We start from the raw sequence: 19,799 nt of genomic DNA on the forward strand, positions 1-19,799 counted from the left end.
CCTCAGACATGTGTGAAGTAACCCTGACCCATTCACTTTTCTGTCAAGCTGTGATCTGAAAAAGTCTCAGGCTTATGGTAAAGGGTGTTCCATTCAAAAACATTCATATCGAAACAGAGCAAAAACAACTGTCCCTAACTAACCTTTACTTTTGTAAAACTGGTGCATCACATTATTTTACAATGTAATTGCTAAATGAGAACACTAAATCAGAGGCTAATGGCTAACCATGCTTGACATGGATGATTAAACTGTTATTCCAAAAAATACAACTAGTACTACTGTTCAAAAAAAAGTCTGCATCAATATGCCATGCCACTTTACAGAGACTGAACAGTGCTGTGTAAATGGTTTATTAAAAGCTCTGACTTTGGTATATGACTAACAGTATATATAAATGTTAGAGTGTCTTTAGCTTGCTGAGCTCTCAGTCTGTGTCATCCACCTCTTTGCTCTTTTCCCCTCCTCCTTCAAAGGCTTCTATTGGTGTTTTATTGAAGAAAGTACAGCTGTTGCAACTGGCATTTTTTCAATGACTCCGCCATCTGCCATTCTGAGGAGCTTCATGCTGTTCATTGAAAGTGAGGCAGGCCTCTTCCTGTTTTGATTAAGACAGTTACTATGGGAGAGGGGTCTTTTCTTGCTCTGAATGGAGCCTCACAGGAGGTGCTTCCAGGCTTTGCACTGTGACCATCCAACTCTAACAAATCAAATGTTCTAGGTTACAGACAGAGACACTGATATTATGATTTCAAGTCCCCAAAATGTACATAGAGACAGAATGATACAATCGTGGTTTGTGGGATATGTGTTTGTTTAGGATGATAAACTACGTATGAATATGGTCCATAAAATCTTGTTCCATATAATATAACTAAGCATCAAAAATACTAAATTTGTTTTACAATTAATACTGACACTCACCTTAGACACATGTATTTTTTGAGGAATGTCACAATATCTTCATTTCTATTTAGTAGTTGAATTTAGCTGCAGTGTGGATAAAGTAGGTGCTAAATTTGTTTAATTTGTAAATGTCTGTTTAGTAAAGAGCACATGTATGCACAAATGTGGATGCTCTAACTCACATCAGTCCTTTACAGAGACTAAACTAGAGTGGCACTTCAATGCATACCTCTACTAAGGCCGAACAATCTCAATCCGCACCAAATTGCACACACGCTTAAATTAGTTTAGTCAATTTGCATAATCCTGCCGACAAATAAACCAGCAAACAGACAAGGGTGAAAACATATCTTTCTTTTAAAAACAACTCAACTGTAGCTCAGCCTTAAAGCAGTTAACATTAAGTTTCATACAGTTTTAAGATTACTCTCTCAATGACAGTTTTCACCTGAGTTCTCTGATGATGTAAGAGCTTGTAAAGAGCGTAACCATGGAAATCGTTCCCATCACTACCTGCGTGATGAGGGTGAGGCACTACTGTAGTCTTTTGATATTTGTCACTATGTGTGTTCAGAAGCACAACCACCACCACATACAGTTCTCGTGAGCGCTGATGCTCTGTGTGAATGTGTGGATTCTTTGTCTTGGTCTAAAACTATGAGTCACTCTGTTGTCTACAGGCCCTTTGTGTCTGATTGTGACTCGGATTTACTGAAAGCAGTTATTCACTCTCTCTCTCTGTCTGTCTCTCCCTCCCTCTCTCTCTTTGTCTCTCTCTCCTCATTTGGTCTTTATCATCTTTGTATAATCTTCCCCCATCATCCCTGTGCGTCCAGGTATGTGTTTGAGAGCGTGGGCAACAAGCGGACACTCACTATCAACAAGTGCAACCTTTCGGATGACGCGATGTATGAGTGCGTGGTTGGAGAGGAGAAGTGCTTCACGGAGGTTTTTGTCAAAGGTATATGAGTCACTGTCTTTGGAGGAATCCTCCTTTCAGGAGGGAAAGGTTTTTTCTGCTCGGTTTAGCAAAAGCTGTCATTTGAGCGCTGAGAGGCTTGACAGCTCTGTTCCCTTCTTGTGTGTGTGTTTGTCATCTATTTATTTCAATGCTTTCATGCCACACAGTAGCATGCGGCGCTCTGTTGTCTGCTCACTCATTTTTAATGGATACGTGGCGTGTGAAATTTTCACGTTTTGATTATTGTCATGTATCACTGTCATTGTGCTGTATCTATTAATATGCTGTCTCATTTATAAGAGTTTGACTGAAGTGTGTGTTTTGAAAGGCCATTTTTAATATTGCTCATTTGAAATATTAATATTTGTGGTCATATTTGATTTATTTGATTTGATTATTTTATATATAAAATAAATTAGGGGTACACTTAATCGTCACAGTATATCACCAATTCAGTAAAACTTCAGGGATATCAATCTTTCCATTTAGGAAGCACTAGTGTTTGAATCAGTTTCAACTGCTTCAGTGCAAATTAGAGTGACAACAGATGCAATGGAGAGAAAAAAACAAGACAACCCCCAGAAAGAGAATGGTTTTACATGTGGTGGCAACAGACCATTATGCTCTCCTTATCCTTCCTGACTGATTCTTCTCTAGTTTAGTTTTAATAGTCCAGCTCCTCAGGGAGTGAACATCCATACGTACAGTTGCAAGACGGTTTGCTGTGTCTTCCAGCACAGTCTCAAGAGCATGGAGGAGATAGCAGACCGGCCGTTACACAAGGAGAGCTGGACAGGGCTGTAGAAGGGCATCAACCCAGCAACAAGACCGGTATCTGCTCCTTTGTGAGAGGAGGAACAGGAAGCGCACTGCCACAGCCCTTCAAAATGACCTCCAGCAGGTTACAGGTGTGCATGTTTCTGACCAAACTGTCAGAAACAGACTCCATGAGGGTGACATAAGGGCCCGACAACCTCTAGTGGGGCCTGTGCTTACAGCCCAGCACCATGCAGCTAGATTGGGATTGGCCAGAGAACACCAGAATTGGCAGGTCCGCCACTGGCGCCCTGTTCTCCTCACAGATGAGAGTCAGTTCACACTGAGCACATGTGACAAGCGTGAGTCTGGTGCATCGTGGTAAACATTATGCTGCCAGTATGACCAGTCAGTGATGGTCTGGGGAGGAATATCGCTGGAGGGTCACACAGACCTCCATGTCATAGCCAACAGTCCCTTGACTGCTGTTAGGTACCAGGATGAAATCTTCAGAGCAACTGTCAGACCTTATGCTGGTGCGGTGGGCCTTGGGTTCTGCCTGATGCAGGACAACGCCCTGCCTCACATAGCCAGAAAGACCTAATCTGTGATTTAAGTGTTCCCTTAATTCCTTTGAGCAGTGTATACAAAAACATGGAACACTGTACTATTACTTTTTGCCAAATTATTTTATTAGACAATTTAAATCATATAATGTATGACAAATTAAGGTCAACAGGGCCTTCAGTATGTTAACAAACTAACTCTGTAACATATCATATTGTTAGTGATGTTTTTGTCTCTCGCTGGTGTCTTTTTTTGTATGTGGGTTTTAATAGATGTAATTGGGTCTACTGCTGCTATATTAATCCCATGCTTTACTCTGTGTGCTCACGGCTGCCCATCCTGCTTTTATGCGATCAGAGGGTAAGCTCTTCACCACAGGCACTGCTCCCATGCAGCTACGGCCTCTATCTGTGTTTGTGTCTGTATAGATATCATTCACATTGCTGTTTGCAAACATCTGCATCAGTACCTTTTACTGCTGATTCATCTTGACATTACCGAGGGCATTGGAGGGTTCAGCTTATGACAGCTTGACAAAACTAGCAGTCACTGCACTTAGACATGAATACTTGGACATGGAGCCAGGGCTTTTGCTCTGTTGTGTTGTGAAGTGATTCTTGTAGTTTTTCACCACATGTCATCAAATACTCACAAAGCTTTGTGGAATGAGTCGTGTAATATGTTTCTGCATTAACTAGTCTTTATCTAAATATTTTGCATGATTTTTTCCAAAAGTTAGCCTTTATTGACAGTAACCCCTTAATAAGTACAAATTCCATTTCTTGTTAAGAGCCAATCTCAATGTCAATGGTAAATTCAAAGAGACAACATAGTATGAAGACCAAATGCAAAACAGCTACCTTGTCAAAAAAAATCTGTTGATAAGAATCTCCGATGCATTGATTACCATATATCTCATCTGTCAAAAAGCTCAGGTATATGATCAAGATGTTTTGTTTTTTCAGACGTGCAGGACTAGTTCTGCTTCATATGCATTGACTTTCTTGAGTAAATAGTTGTTTTGCATCTTTTTGTACTTACTAGACTTCAGGAAGTCACAACAAAAAAAACTAAGTAATTGCTGGCACCCTTTCCACATTTGGATTAGCAGGACTAGCTTTTATCTCATTTTCAGTTTTTGTGCAAAGCAATCATGCCTCGAATACGGCAAATAAGCAGATTTCTTCAAAATATATACATTTTTAACTAACAACATGAATATAAAGCAGTTAGTTGTAGGAAAGAATGTTTTGTTTTGAAATTGTGATCCATCCATCAGTCCATCCCTCCATCCATTATCTTTACCGCTTATCCTTTGAGGGTCACAGAGGGAGCTAGTGCCAATCCCAGTTGACATTGAAGGAGAGCAGGGTACACCCTTGACACATCGCCAGTGTATTGCAGGGCCAACATGCTGAGACAAACAACCATTCACACTTACATTCACATCCACGGTTAATTTAGAATCTCCATTTAACCTAATGTCTTTGGGCTCTGGAAGGAAGCTGGAGCCACCCAGAGAAAACCCTTGGGGATAAAGGAGAACATGCAAACACAGACCACTTCCAAACTGGAATTTAAACAGGGAACCATGCCTAAAACAATGATGTCATTCATAGAAGACAATTCAGGTATTTAGGTCACATCAAAGCTGAAAGTAAACTTTCATTCCATGTAACCACTGTTTTCTTTCCACTGTTTTCTTTTTCAGTTGTGTCTCCTTCACGTATTCCTAAGGGGAATGAATTCCTCATAGTTTTTTGTAATGCAGAAAAGCCCCGAATTACACTGTAGAAGTCATTTTACGAAACTTTTGTGAGACCCGCTGTCAATTTGTGCATGTGTCTGCGGTGCTGTGACTGTGGCTCAGAGAGCTTCAGGGCGCTCCAGCTGAGGTTGGAGAGAATTGAAACATCCGGAGGGGGACTGGATGGTGACGATGACAAATAGCTGAAGCTAGCGGAGCATCAGGCATCACGCCATGTGGTTACACAATGTGACTCGCACCACCCCAGGAGACTCGAAATACCTTCCACCTCTACGAGACAGGTGTGTTAGGTGGCATTGATAAGGACTTCAGGGGCGTATTATGCAGCTATTCAACCTCAGAAGACTGTGGGCACATGTTATGTGTGTTTTCTGCTTATTGAGAACACTAATATACATGCCATCCACCACCCATGGGGGTGAGAGCATACCAGGAGTTTGTGCTTGAACAAAGCAAACAGTGCTCGTATGGGAAAACTATCAAACTAGATTAAAGCTGGAGCTACTCGGGCTGGACGATATTCTTGAAATCAATACCACACAATTAAAATGAGTATTTTGCCAATGAAATGAACAAATTGATGCTCTGACTAATTCTGGGTGATTATGATCAATGTAGATGTTAAAGAAACCATTTCATTGTTAGAAAAAAATGTCAGATACAAAAAACCCCCAATTGTATTACTTTCATAGTGTTTAACAGTGTTTTTTCAAATTGTTGCTGGACAGAAACGATGTATCCACCACCACTAGCAAATTCATCTTAGTAAGTTTACTGTGTTTGACTCTAGTCAGCCTACAGTTTAGTGGAAATCAAAACTTTGAATGTGCCAGGACTTAGCCCCAGGCTCAGTATTTAAAGGACTGGTTGTTTTGCCGGGCCGTGTATAAATGCATTACTCACTCTGCACAAGTGCTGATGCCTTCCAGCTCTGTTTATCCCATGTGCACCAGACTTTTATTTTGTCCTCCACTCATGTTCTTAGGCATCATAACTCTGCTTATTTAGGTACAATGTACAGTGGGTGATTTTGACAATACAGTGTAGTACAACTTACTCAACACCTCGCTGCTGTTTTGGGGGTGTGACTAAAGGATTTCTGTTTCTGCACAGAACCTCCAATTACCATCACAAAGCCTCTGGATGATGTCCTTACTGTGGTGGGTGAGAAAGTGGAGTTTGAGGTGGAAGTGTCCGAGGAAGGAGCCAACGTCAAATGGTGAGTTAGTGTGCCCCCTGGTTTGATTACACACGTCAGAAATGCATTAGTCATTGTGGCAAGGGACGTTGCCAGAGGGGTTTCCCAACGACAGCCAGAGACCAACCACTCACTGTTCAACATATTTTATTGACGTAAATGCTACAACAAACATAATTGGTCCAGCACATACATTTCCTGGGAGCAGCTCAGTTCAGCTCTCTGGCTTAGTCTCTCCTCTCCATGTGTGTCAGTCTCTTCTTTATGTGTTTCGACAGCTCTCTACTGACTTTATAACCAGGGAAGTAATCAGCCAGCAGATTTCAGCTTGAGGTGCTCCCTGAGCCAGGGAGAACAGTCATTTAATAATCTGTTGCTAAAGGTTCAGAACGATTCCTCAATAAAAGGGATAAACATAAGCTGTTGAAATGAATGTGTGAAATGAAAACTGCTGATAAAGTCCGGACCCAATTCTCCGGACTTTATCCGCAGTTGGCCTTTCACACATGCACAATGCAGTGGGAGGTTCTACAGATTCTATGGACTAATGCAGACTTTATAGTAGGGGACCAGGTGGAGAAACTCTGGATAATCCGGAGGCTCTCATTCATACATTTTTACATCACACATGCACCTCCTCCAGAGAAAGTGTGGAGCTTCTCTGGAGTTCAGCGCACGTCTGAAAGCAGCAATAGAGATAAAGAAAAAATATCTGTTGGTAAATGTTGACGCATCTAACAAATTACTTATCATTATTGTTAAGTGTGATGTCAGTGTTGAATGTTGCTTTTATTTAATAAACCAAGAAGTATTTTCTGGAAATCACAGCTACATTCATATAGTAAATTCCAAATAAACAAAAGTCTTTTTCAATTCTCATAATATCTGTCCCCGAAACATGACTGATTTTTTGTCATCAAGATCCATGAATTTTTCTCTGAGAAATCAACAAAAGTTTGAAAAATGACCAATCGTGCAACTAAATCTCAATCAAAATTTCATGAGTTCTTCCTTGAATTATACAGCATCCAAGTTTTATGGTAATCCATCCAGAGGTTGTTGCATAATTTTGCTCATAACAAACCAACAAATGGACAGGGGTGAAAACAACCTCCTTGACAGAGGAAATAAAATAGATCTAGACAAGAACTAGGGATGTAGCGGCTCATAAGTCATCATTCTATTTGACACAAACTATATCGCATGATCTGAATTATTGAAGAGCACAACATTCAAACTTTGTGAATTTTAGGATATATGCAAGTTAGGAAAAAGACAGACTAGATTAAGTGTTATCACTGAAAAAGCTCATTGAGCAGGACATGCTTCCATTCACACATTTTTACATGCTCAAAAATGTCTCAAAAACATACCTTTTTCCAAAAAACTCCATTGATTTTTTTTTAAAACTATTTATTACAATAGCACTTACTGTATATTTGAATGACTGATCACTTGAACACTGGTGTCCAAAACAGAACAGACAAGGACTGAGGCACATGGAAATCCAGCGAAAAATTAGTCATGGGGCACAAGGACAAAGGGCAATGTTTAAAGAAGACAGGGAAAATCCATAGGTGTGAACAGACAAAGTGACAGAGGAGAGTGGGGAGACTAGGGATAACTAAACTCAGGTGTGACACAATAGGGCAGATGCAGGCAATCACAGGAGCGGGAAAATCAGACAGTTTCAAAGTAAAACAGGAAATAATTAACTTAGCATGCAAACAAAGATGAAAAAACAAAAGGTCCAAATACAAAAAGTCACCTTCTGCAATATTTTTAAAATGTTCCAAACCTTGTGATCCTGGAAGCTCTATAGCAAAGTAGCAGAGAGCAGAGCATTCAAAAAGCTCTTTGTCACCTGTGTTTGTCTGGGTCACCACAACCTATATGTTTGTGTGTTTTCTGCTCAGGATGAAAGATGGAGTTGAGCTGAACAGAGAAACTGCAGGTTCAAAGTACAGGATTAAGAAAGATGGGAAGAGGCACATTTTGATCATAAACGAAGCTACGAAGGAGGATATTGGGATGTACTACGCCTTCACCAACGGTGGAGAGTCGAAGGCAGAACTGGAGGTTGAAGGTAATTCCTCTTCGTGTAGAGTCCCTGCCATTTCTCATCACAAAAACTAAGAGTTAGTTCTGTGTTTTAATGCTGTGCTTCCATTAGAAATCATAACAATGAAAATCAAGAAGAGATTCAAGAAGGAGATAATATCAAACCAAGATTGAAGAATCAAAATTCAACAAACTAAAGGTCTTTAATGACATGACTTCTAAAAAGGATTGAAGAATTGTGTATAGTTAAATGCTTAAACATGATGCTTGTACTAATGAAGTGCAAAATATAATGGCTCATCACAAAACACAATAGAAAAAATTGGCATTAACATCTACTGTTATCTACTGTAAGTTAGGTACGTGCTATTGACAAAGCACATTGCTGATTGGAGGGAAGATTTGGAGTTCAGGTTCACCGTAGAGCAGTGAACATAGAAAACCAATACTCTTATAAATCCAAAGTTAAATCTAACAGTAACAGAAGCAGAAAGTTCCAGACATCAGCTGGTGTATCAAGTTTTTCAGACATGGTTCCTTAATTAGGACCTTAAAAAAAATTCACACATCAGCGCATCTTGATGTTTTCCATTTTGACAAGCATGAAAAGCAATAGATTAGCCATTACTCATGTCATAATTAATATTACTTCATTAATCCCTTGTATCAGTTGTTCATCCCCCTATTCGTCATGCTAATTTGCTTTAGCACCTCCAAAACTAATGGCGGAGTCTCATCTCTCGCCTGTTCAGATAACAAGCTGTCTTAGTTGCTGCAAACCTGCGAGCCAGACGAATCTCCTAAATTGATTAGAATGTGAGAAAACGTCTGTATGGACTCTCCAGTCACTGTTGGAGTGCACCAGGTGGCTCATATGAACAGAGTAATGCAACCTAAATGGCTAAATAGAACACCTGCATAGGGTGAACCACAAGTTCATGGAGGGGGACCTCATCATTGTAGCGTGCCACAACACCACAGTGTGTCATGTTGTGGCTGATAATCCACAGGAGTGAAGAAAGCTGGAGGGAAATTTCTAAAATGTTTCGTAGCAAATATGTCTCCTAAATAGATTAACTTGTGGCCTGCTAGCCACTGGTGTACATGACAGCAATGCCCTCCCAATTAGTGAAAATAGAAATGTATTCAAAGCTAAAAATATGTTTTAAAGAATATTTTGAGTTTTGAATACGCTCGGTTAATTTCTTACCAAAAGTTACATGAAACTATTGACACTAGTTTTGTATGATGCTATAGCCAGCAGCCTTCTTAGCTTGCCATAGCACTATAAAGGCTGGCTCCATGAAAAAAACATGTATTTACTTCAAGATTCACACATAATGTTTGAGAAATCAATGAATATGTTAAAAATTGTCCTCTTTCTTTAATGTTCTGGATCTGCACCAAGCAAACAAAAAAACTCTGAATTTAAAACCTGAAGCCACACATTTATGATAGTGGGCAAATGTTACATATTAATTGTGTTAATGCTGCACTATCTATCTATGTTGTGGTTTTTGCTACAGATAAGGAGCTGCAGGTTCTGCAGAGCATAAGTGACCTGACAGTGAAGTCTGCTGAACAGGCTGTGTTCAAGTGCGAAGTGTCTGATGAAAAAGTGACGGGAAAATGGTTCAAGGACGGGGTTGAAGTCCAGCCCAGTGATCGCATCAAAATATCACACATCGGAAGGTAATGTCACTACACTTATGGGGGTCCAAGTATGAACACATTTGCCTTGAGCTCTCTTTCCCGGCCGTCACGCACAAACACAGACACACAAACACATACAGACATGCACGCACACAGACTCACAAAATCATATCACAGTAAGCAGCGTCTGTCACATGGCTCGGCAAACTATTACGAAAGGGTGTTCTTAGTCGTTTGACCCAATTTTAGGATTCAGTAAAGCTCTAAGGTCCAAACACACATGCATTCAGACACAACACACACACTCCCCGAGGGTCTGGTGTTTTTCTCAGTAATCCCTCCGTCAGAGCTGCCGATGGTAGGAGGCAGCAGCGGTCACACAAGGTGAAAGACATTTTGTACGTTTCTCACTCTGCAATATTGCCTCATGAAGTATGTTGCCAGGGCAACTGTCTTTTGCATAATTGTGGGTCACAACAAGTGTTGTCTCCTTGCTAACATCTGGTAACGTGTACCCAGGACCCACAAGCTAACGATTGATGATGTGAAGTCTTCAGACGCTGGAGATTATACTTTTGTCCCTGATGGCTACGCTATTTCTCTCTCAGCAAAACTCAACTTCCTGGGTGAGAGCGACCCAACAATCTGAATGAGAAGCATTTGATGCATTTTCTGGATATGAGCTAACAATGTTTTATTTTATTTTTTTCTCTCCAGAAATCAAGATTGAATATGTTCCCCGACAAGGTGAGTGTTGTTGTCTTATTGTATAGATGTATAATCAACAAGTGCCAATATCACAGATGTTTTCCTTAACCTTTTACTCTGTAGCTTTAACTCTGTTAAACCTGTGAGGTCATTTCTTAAACCTACAAAGCAGATTTAGAAAGCTTATTTAAAAAGAATTCATTGAAAATAGTATTGTTGCAGTATTTAAAATAAGGATGTGTTCGCTCTAGGTATCTTTAGAAAAACAAGGAAGTGCTGGTACATGAAACAGCACCTGAGTGTTTTACTCAATGTTTTACTTGCGACTATAAGTCTGCATTAAAGTGATGTCACTGTGTACTGCCATGCCCTGTACACTTTAACGTCACTGCAGTAGAGTAGGTAGTTTTAACTCCCTTAAAGAGTCTCCACTAGATTTCCCTTTATGCAAAAATAAAGCAAAAATCAATTCACTGAAGTGCTCATGACACACACAAAAATTAAACTGATATCACCATTATCTGGTGAGGGTCAGGTCAGTCACATTGGCTGGGGAGATTTTTGACACTGCACATGTCTGTAATCAGTGGCAACGAGCAATAATGATGTGTTTCAGGATAACACAAACTCAGTTCATTAACTGCATTGGGCTTTGGTTGGGTTCGGACACAAAACATGAAAAATGTCTGTCAGGTTTGGTTCATGTGAGGTTAGTTTCCTCATGGGCTCGGACAGATTTGGACTGAAAAATGCAGGGATGCAATCTAGTGGTCACGCACCCTAAATTGCTTGTTTAACATTACCTACTTCAACATGATGGTGGTCCTAATGTAAATGTCTAAAGTCTGAGAAAACCATCACATCTAACACGTTGAGCACAGATTGTCATCGATGTGAACCAACAAAGCAAAATCATGTTGGTGTCTTATCCCAAACTTGTTATCTTTCTAACCTGAATGACTTCTCCTCTCATGAAAGATCCTCCCAAAATCCACCTGGACACCAGCAGTACCGGCAACAAGAACATGATCACCGTGGTTGCTGGAAACAAACTTCGCCTTGACGTTGAGATCACGGGAGAGCCAGCCCCCACAGTGTGCTGGATGAAGGGAGATGAAGTGAGGAACAGACAAGAACAAATTCTCACCATTTGCCTCATAAACAATCGAACACGCGTCAGATACTTTCTACCTTTGTGCATCAACCAGCCATTAGTCACTGAACAGAACAAAGAGTGAAACATGAACTAGAGTGGGATGGTTGAATCACCTGTCATTGTAGCAGCTGTGCCGTCATTGTTCTCTTTAACAGTGTCCTTTTTCCTGTCTGACTCTCTCTTGCTCTGTCCTGATCTGTTTGGTAGGCGGTGGCTGAGGCCGAGGGACGAGTCCGTGTAGAGACGTGGAAAACCGTAAGCAGCTTTGTAATAGAGGGGGCAGAGAAAGCTGACGAGGGCCGCTACTCCATCACAGTGACTAACCCTTCTGGAGAAGACAAGGCTGAACTCTTTATCAAGGTCGTGGGTCAGTGGCTTGATCTCACTTTGTCCTTTTTCACTTGATTTTTCTTCCTTTTGTGGCTCCCACCCTATTTTCCCTGGCTCAGTGAGAGCTGTAGGGTGTTGATGTGAGACTGTGTCATGGTTTTGTAAAAATTTTTTTACATAAATGAGGCCCAACTTCCTTGTGTGAAATCCTCCAAATTTCACACACTCATAGAAATCAGTCCCCTTAATATGCCTGTTTTTTTCATCAAGATCCATCAATTATTCTTTGGAAAACGTAAAGAAAAACTCTCATAATGTTAAAAAAAGGTAAAATTCCTGAATCTATCCTGTGATCCGGACCAAATACCACATCCCCCCACCAAGGTTGTGGTAATCCATCCAGTAGTTTTTATGTAATACTGCCCCTTACAAACCGCATCATTTAAATTCAATAGATCTACATTTTTATATGGATCTGCACCAAATTGCCCACATTCATAAATATCAGCCATGTAAACATGCTGGATTTTTTTTCATCAAAATGTATGAATTTTTCTCAGAGAAATAAAAAAAAAAGGTTGAAAAATGTATCGGCCCCCCTGATCCAGATCCATAACAAAATTACTAGGTTCTTCTCTGGACCATGCCCCGCCTCTCGGCATAATCTAACAGAAATTGGTTCAGCAATTTTATGTAATCCTGCAAACAATCAAAAAAAAAATTTAAAAAAGATCAAATGCAGATGAAAACATAATCTCCATGCTTTATGTGTACCTAAGACTTCAGGATTTCAAGGCAGCCATTGATTTCTTATCATTTTCACATAGAAATTAAAAATACATTTCATAGTCTGCTTTTACTGCTTTGAATGATGGGCAGTAAGAGTTACCCTGAAATCATGGCAAGTCTCTTTCATTTAATTAGAATTAATGAAATTAATTAGGTTTTCATATGGAATGAACACATTTTTTAAATTATGCCTCATCATCCTAATGAATATATATAAGAATGTTATAATTATACCACAATTTGGCACAGCAAATTCACTTGACATGAACATTAACTAATGGACTGAATGAAAAACAAAATATCTATAATACTAAAGTATGCTTTTAACATCATAAGCACCGGGTGATGGTGCTTAAGTTTATATAATTAATTAGATGAACCAAAAGTCAAAGAAAATCTACCAATAAAAGGTTTTCCAAGTCGTGATTCTGTGGCTTTCTTTAATACTGTATGGCTTAAAAAGATCTACTTCCTTATCCTCTCTCATACCCACGACTTCTCCCACTTTTTCATCTTTCCTCCCCTTCCATTTCCAACTGTAACCTGCCTCTCCAGATGTGCCCAATCCTCCTGAGAATGTCAAATGCACATCAGTTGGCGAGGACTGTGCCACGATCACATGGGACCCTCCTGCATTTGATGGCGGAGTTCCCATTAAAGGTACTCCTGGAACACACAGCGTCTAATGTTCACATCTGATGTCTTCCTCCCAGGAGGAAACAGCAGTTTAGAATCCTCTCTGTTTATTACAGTGCAATGCTTTTGAACTCCTTTCTGAAGAACGCTGAGCCGCTTTTAATGACTTCACCGTATGTTGATACTGCTTTCTCCAGGGTACCTGATGGAGAGGAAGAAGGTTGGCTCGTCCAGATGGACCAAGCTCAACTTTGATGTTTACGAGTCCACCACATACGAGGTTAAGAAGATGATTGAAGGTGTTCTTTATGAGATGAGAGTGTTTTCAGTCAACGGCATCGGCGTCTCTCAGCCCAGTGGAAACTCAAAGCCCTTCATGCCCATTGGTGCGTTGCCATTTGTCATTAGCAGAATGGTTAATTAACAGAGGTTTTTCCACACAATGCTCATCGAGGCAGCTTAACCTGCCTCCCATCCAATTTACACTGAGTATTAACGTATTAATTAGCTCCTGTCTCTCTCAGCCCCCACCAGCGAGCCCACTCGTCTCATGGTGGATGATGTGACAGACACTACCTGTGCACTCAAGTGGCTTCCTCCAGATAAAATCGGAGCGGGCGGCATCGACGGTTACATCATTGAGTACTGCAAGGAAGGAAGTAAATATATGCAAAATATGTACCACTTAATACTGAGTTGTAATTGAGGGTTATGGTAGGATTAAATCATTTGGGTGGTTGATTGCTCCAGCATAACTTTATGGGGCTTTTAGGTGTAAGTACCCTTCATAGCCATTTAAAAAGATGTTTTGATACTGCAAAGGTTGTTTGTGCAAACTGTTTGCAAGTAATGGTTGTTCAATCATAGAGTAGCTTAGTAATCTTAAATTTTGTTGAATGATACGTTTATATTGTCTTGTTTTCATTTAAGCCCTTTGGAAACCAAACACACAAGAACAAAAGTGTAAGGAAAGGATTAAACAGTGTGTTGGTTTTCCCTAAAAGTTGCAAACATTATCTTATAGTGAAAGTTTTACTTTCAAGGACACCACTGACTAGCACTCAGTAGTCTGCCTGAGAAATTATGAAAATGTCAAAAAGAACCCATCTTATTTAACAATGTTAAAGAAAGTGAAACATTTGTGTCTGGAAATGCGCAAAAATTGAGTGGGTTCCTTCTCAGGCCCTTGGCCCATCCTTCCAACTAGTTTTGTAGAAATCTGTTCAATGATTTTTGCTGACAACAACTGTTGAACAATGGTGAAAACAGAACCTCCTTGGCAGAAAGAATTATTAGTACCTCAAGGAGGTAATAACTATACATCAGTCTACAAAGTTAAAGGGAAAGACTTTGAAGATTTAAGACCAGCACATTCTTTTTTTTTCTCATTTCTCTCATTACTGGTCGCCCCACTTTGATTTAGTATTAGTATTGTCAGCTTAATTAGCTAAGTAGAGCTAGCTGATAACATTTGTCATGGTTTCCAGGTAGAACTGGGAATCCAACTTTTGTCAACTTCTGTCAAAAAGAAAGGACCCATTTATTCGTGACTAGAATTTAGAGTGGTAAATTTGCCACCATTGTCATGGAAAGAAGAAGAATGTGGTGTGGCTTGGCAAACAAATAGTGAACAATGTTATTATATAACGATATTACAGAATTACACACCTGATGAGTCTTTAAAGATTATCCTGACTTTTTAGGATTGGTTCAGTTTTTTTCTGATCTGTTCCTTGCTTGCCTCTTCACTCATCCCTCAGGTGACCAGTGGGTGCAAGCTAATGAGACACCAGTGGCAAAGAACCAGTACAGGGTGAAGGATCTCCCAGTGGGGGAGAAGATGCTGTTCAGAGTGGTGGCAGTCAACATTGCAGGCCGCAGCCCCCCTGCCACTATCTCCCAGGCCGTCACCATCAGAGAGATTATGGGTCAGATATGCGTTTTAAGTCTCACATCATTATTTTTTTTTTTTTCAGATATAAAATGAACAACAGTGCACCTGGTGCAAAATATCTAATACAAATCCACATCAGTTTGAACTCTAAGATACTCTAAGACTTATATGCCATAGTTATGTTCAGCCATTGCTAAAGAATAGTGCTGCCTGCTGAAAAAACAAAAATCCAATTATCAAGCTTACCACTGGGTCTTAGTTGTAATAAAATCACTGTAAATCTTCTCATGGATTATTTCTTAAACATGTGCTGCAGTTAAGAATGAATGATTCCGCTCTGTATATTCACGTCTCAATAATCGATACTTCTGGCACACACATACTTGCTCATTAACATGACATTCTAACTGTACATGTACATTTTATATGTCCACACTCCTCCACACCTCCCACACATCCACAAGTTCTACTCATCTTTTCCTTTGCCATTTCTCCTGTGTCCACCACCCAGAGTCTCCAAAGATCCGCCTGCCGCGCCAACTGAGAACCAAACTCATCAGGGTTGTGGGCGATAAGGTCAACTTGGTCATCCCCTTCCAGGTTAGTTTAGGTGGCCAAACTCTGGCTTTTTTCTCAGTTAAATTGCAGTTAAGATTAATAATACAGACTAGATTTGGAATAGCAGAATAAAATCAGTTCTGCTCAAAGATTAAAAGCTTGCTCTCACACTGACCCTGTACTGAATGCCTATCAACAGGTTCTGGCTTCATCCACAACACTATATTCTGTATATATATATTTTTTAAAACACATCACCTCTGCTATGGTTATGCCTGCAGTCCACACTAGTTTTCACACTTTCAAACTTGCCCCAATTTAGTTTGAAAACTCCAGGGCCGCATTGTAGGAATGGAGTCATTTGGAAACAATGACTTAAACAGTCACAATTGCTTGCTGATTGGGTATTTTCAGTCAAAACGGATCCTAACCAGTCAGTAACAGTTCCGCCTTGTCACCTGTCCAGGTCCAAGCAAAGCAATCCTTGCTCTTACTTGCTTGTCGGTATGGCAATATGGAGCTGAAACTCTTGTGTGGATGGAGATTGTTTTAGTTTTAAAATGAAACCAAAAGTATGATTTGGCTTGAAGCCTAAAAATTCACTCTGCTCCACATAAAATAATTAATCACAGAATGGTTTCATGTGATCTCTGACTTATTTCAAGTATAAACTCAACAGGTCCAAGAAGACAGGCAAGAAATATGTTAAAACACACTAATCGGAGTTTTGGTTGCCCATTCTGGGACATCCACCTGCACTTTGTCTGCATGTTTGGTGATGGAAATAAGGCATCTGTTTTGGCTGAAATCTGACTGGGCAGTTTTTTTATGTTGCTGGTATAGTGGCGTTTCAGGAATCTGCCTGTCAGATCATTCTGTGAACACGATATCTCAGCACAGTGCTGAGGGAATTTCTTAAAAATAATGAATTAATTAGAAGTTGGTGGCAAAAGGTCAAGACCTCCCAAAAACAATAATTCAAGTAAAATGATTGTAATCATAAAATAAACGTAATACCTTTTATTAAATTCCTTCAAAGCCCCACTGGATGTAAATTTCAACTTGAGTGGTTGGCGGAGGCTTCCAACTGTGAGGTGGAAATTCTAGTTTCTTCTGAAATGTAAATCCAATATGTAAACTTTGCTAGCAGCAGAAAGAGCGAGTGCTCAAAGGGCATAAGAATCATCACAGCATTGACAGTAGCTTGTAAATGATTGTAGTAGGGAAAATAAGCTGACCTCAAGTAGCAAAGGGGAAGCAACTGTTATAAATAAAAACAGACAACACAAAGTGAGACTCAGCACTGTCTGCTTTTGAAGAAGTAAATGAAAAGCCTGTTCTGAGACAGAGGACATGACTACACATTGTTCTCCTGGGAGAAAAGAGCACCCACACTAGAATTCTGTGGAAAGACTTGATTCCAATGGTGGTTTCATCACTGATATATTTTCTAACTGCAGCTGAGAGGAATTAAAAAAGCCTAGTTTAGATGAATTTCCTAACTGAAAAAGGCAAAGGTCCAAAATCACAGAACATCATCACAGACCAGATTTCTTTGAGGGCCTTCTTCTTTGAAACATTTCTTCCTTTATTTTGATTTATTACGTCACTGTTGACCACAGGGTAAGCCTCGCCCCATTGTGACCTGGTTCAAAGAAGGCGTTCCCCTGGAGGACAGTACGGTGGGAACTCGTACCAGTGAAGTGGACACCATCCTCTTTATCCGCTCAGCAGAGAGAACCCACTCCGGAAAGTACACATTGTCTGTCCAGATCGAGAACATGTTGGACAGCGCTGACATACACATTCAGATTGTAGGTCAGTCTCTGCACGGCACCGACAACCTCTCAGCTTCAACTAAAAACTCTCCTTTTGCATGTTCTCTCTTTAAGATTAGAACACCGTGCATGGTTCATACTTCACAAGGTAAATGCTTAATAACCTGTGTTAACAGGGATGAGGGCTTGAGCCCAAATCTCTGACATGTCACAAGTTTTTTCAAATTTGATGATAATTCCTAATTTCATACTGCTAAGGATCTGCGACTTTAAGAAGCAAATCATCAAAGCGCTGATTCCACTCTCTCGAGCATAATCCTGACTCCAGCACTGCCACCGTGGCCGCCAGCTCATTCCTCAGCTTATGGCCTGTCTCCCTGGGTCAGGTTACTGGTTGGATTATTTGGCAGGGGGGCTCCGCTGGGATTATTTGTGTGTAGACTGGAATTAGATTTGGATTTTGAGGGCTACTCTGTCACTTCTTCTTCTGGGAAGGTCGAGCTAATGAGAGGCTGTGACTCCTCGGATCAGGCCCCCCTTCAGCTGATCTGTCACCCTACTGTTTCAGCAAGAGATACTACATGAAGGATTAACGGGCAGAAACAGTTGCGCTGCACACACTTGGTACTGTACTCCACAGAGAGCACTCAGAGCAAGATTAATGAGAAATACACCACTATGTTGTGCAGTCTTTCTGTACTGCACTGTCTATAATACAGGCCACACAGAGGGGCTGATGATAAACACACTGCATTTTTCTGCTCTATGTACTTTTTCTCACATTGTCACTTCTATGCCAACACAGTTTTTTTATGAATACATGCAGCTATCCCCTCCTTTCCTTGAACCTTTGTCTTTTTCTCTGCTAATCTGTCAATCTTTGCCAAATCTCCTCTGTGAGTGTTGATTTCTTTCCCTCTGTGGGACTTCCCTGCTCCAGATCTGTTCATCACTACCCCTCTTTCCCTACATCTAACAGCTTACCTTCATTTTACCCAGGCAGAGAAAAAGAGTTTCTAGTTTAGTTAACTCAACCAACTGTTCAGTTTCTTCTTTTCTGCTCATGATTGTCTGATGAACTCATCTTGTTCCAAGTTTCAAAATCCTTTCCATTTCTATCCCCAACTTTGTCTCCTCTCACAATCCCACCAGAAAAGCCCGGGCCTCCCATTGATGTGCATGTCACAGACGTCTGGGGTTTCAACGCTGCGCTGGAGTGGAAGCCGCCCAAAGACGACGGCAACTGTGAGATTATCGGCTACACCATTCACAAGGCTGACAAGAAGACTAAGGTATGCACGAAGAGATGTGGAAGGGTAGCATAGATGTGGGGTTCAGGTGAGGCAACTCACTGGCTGCCATATTGGAGGTCTGCGATAATGACTGTGATCCAAAAATAAATAAATAAATAAACTTCTTAACAGAATAAAAACGTTTAATGCAGCCTTGCCTTTTTCATTTAGTTACAAAGTCATTAAGTCAGTTTTATGTCACCATGCTGGTCTGCTAATTAGTCGTAACTAATATGGTCAGATGTTATTAATCACAATAATCTCACATGTTATAATCCTACGTGGGATATTAGGAACACATGTGGTTTGGGGACATTTTCATGGTGTAATGTGTGAGTCTCATTAGTGTCCAAATGTATTTCCTTCTTGGAACATGTGTTTTTCCTTCATGTGATCACCATATACTATAAAGATGACGTGTCTTCACTTCCTCTCTCAATACAGAGATGGAGCCAAGCTATCCTGCATACAAACGCTACCATCTTGCACATTGCGAGGCAGAGTCTGCCCAGTAATGTAACGGGGATGGAGCCGTGGTGACACACAGGCTCGAGTTGTGTCAGCTGTGACACCCTTTTATAGCATCAAATAACTAATTAAAACCAATCTTATTACAACATGAAAACAACAAACATCAGTATGATAAAAATGACCTAAAATGACAGAAATCATCTTTCAATGTATTTGTGAAATCCATTTTAACCTGTGTGCATATACTGTATATAGACAGATAGAGAGAGAACTGCTTGCATTCCACAACTGCAGCTGAAACTATGAGCTCTGACTGT

General features: G+C 40.4%; 1 protein-coding gene across 2 annotated transcripts in view; it reads left to right on the top strand.

The window, feature by feature from the left end:
* mybpc2a (myosin binding protein Ca) overlaps positions 1-19,799 on the top strand; it is a 38,427-nt gene that overhangs the window by 14,496 nt on the left and 4,132 nt on the right. For both annotated transcript variants that reach the window (XM_069524483.1, XM_069524484.1), the window contains 15 exons: positions 1,743-1,867; positions 6,072-6,177; positions 8,073-8,242; positions 9,744-9,909; positions 10,390-10,496; positions 10,588-10,617; positions 11,557-11,696; positions 11,942-12,101; positions 13,409-13,513; positions 13,687-13,875; positions 14,014-14,148; positions 15,250-15,417; positions 15,895-15,983; positions 17,564-17,759; positions 18,872-19,011. In XM_069524483.1, coding sequence (XP_069380584.1) covers positions 1,743-1,867; positions 6,072-6,177; positions 8,073-8,242; positions 9,744-9,909; positions 10,390-10,496; positions 10,588-10,617; positions 11,557-11,696; positions 11,942-12,101; positions 13,409-13,513; positions 13,687-13,875; positions 14,014-14,148; positions 15,250-15,417; positions 15,895-15,983; positions 17,564-17,759; positions 18,872-19,011 — 2,026 coding nt within the window. The remainder of the gene's footprint in view (positions 1-1,742; positions 1,868-6,071; positions 6,178-8,072; positions 8,243-9,743; positions 9,910-10,389; positions 10,497-10,587; positions 10,618-11,556; positions 11,697-11,941; positions 12,102-13,408; positions 13,514-13,686; positions 13,876-14,013; positions 14,149-15,249; positions 15,418-15,894; positions 15,984-17,563; positions 17,760-18,871; positions 19,012-19,799) is intronic.

The sequence above is a fragment of the Paralichthys olivaceus genome, chromosome 5, assembly GCF_024713975.1.
Source record: "Paralichthys olivaceus isolate ysfri-2021 chromosome 5, ASM2471397v2, whole genome shotgun sequence".
Lineage (NCBI taxonomy): Eukaryota > Metazoa > Chordata > Actinopteri > Pleuronectiformes > Paralichthyidae > Paralichthys > Paralichthys olivaceus.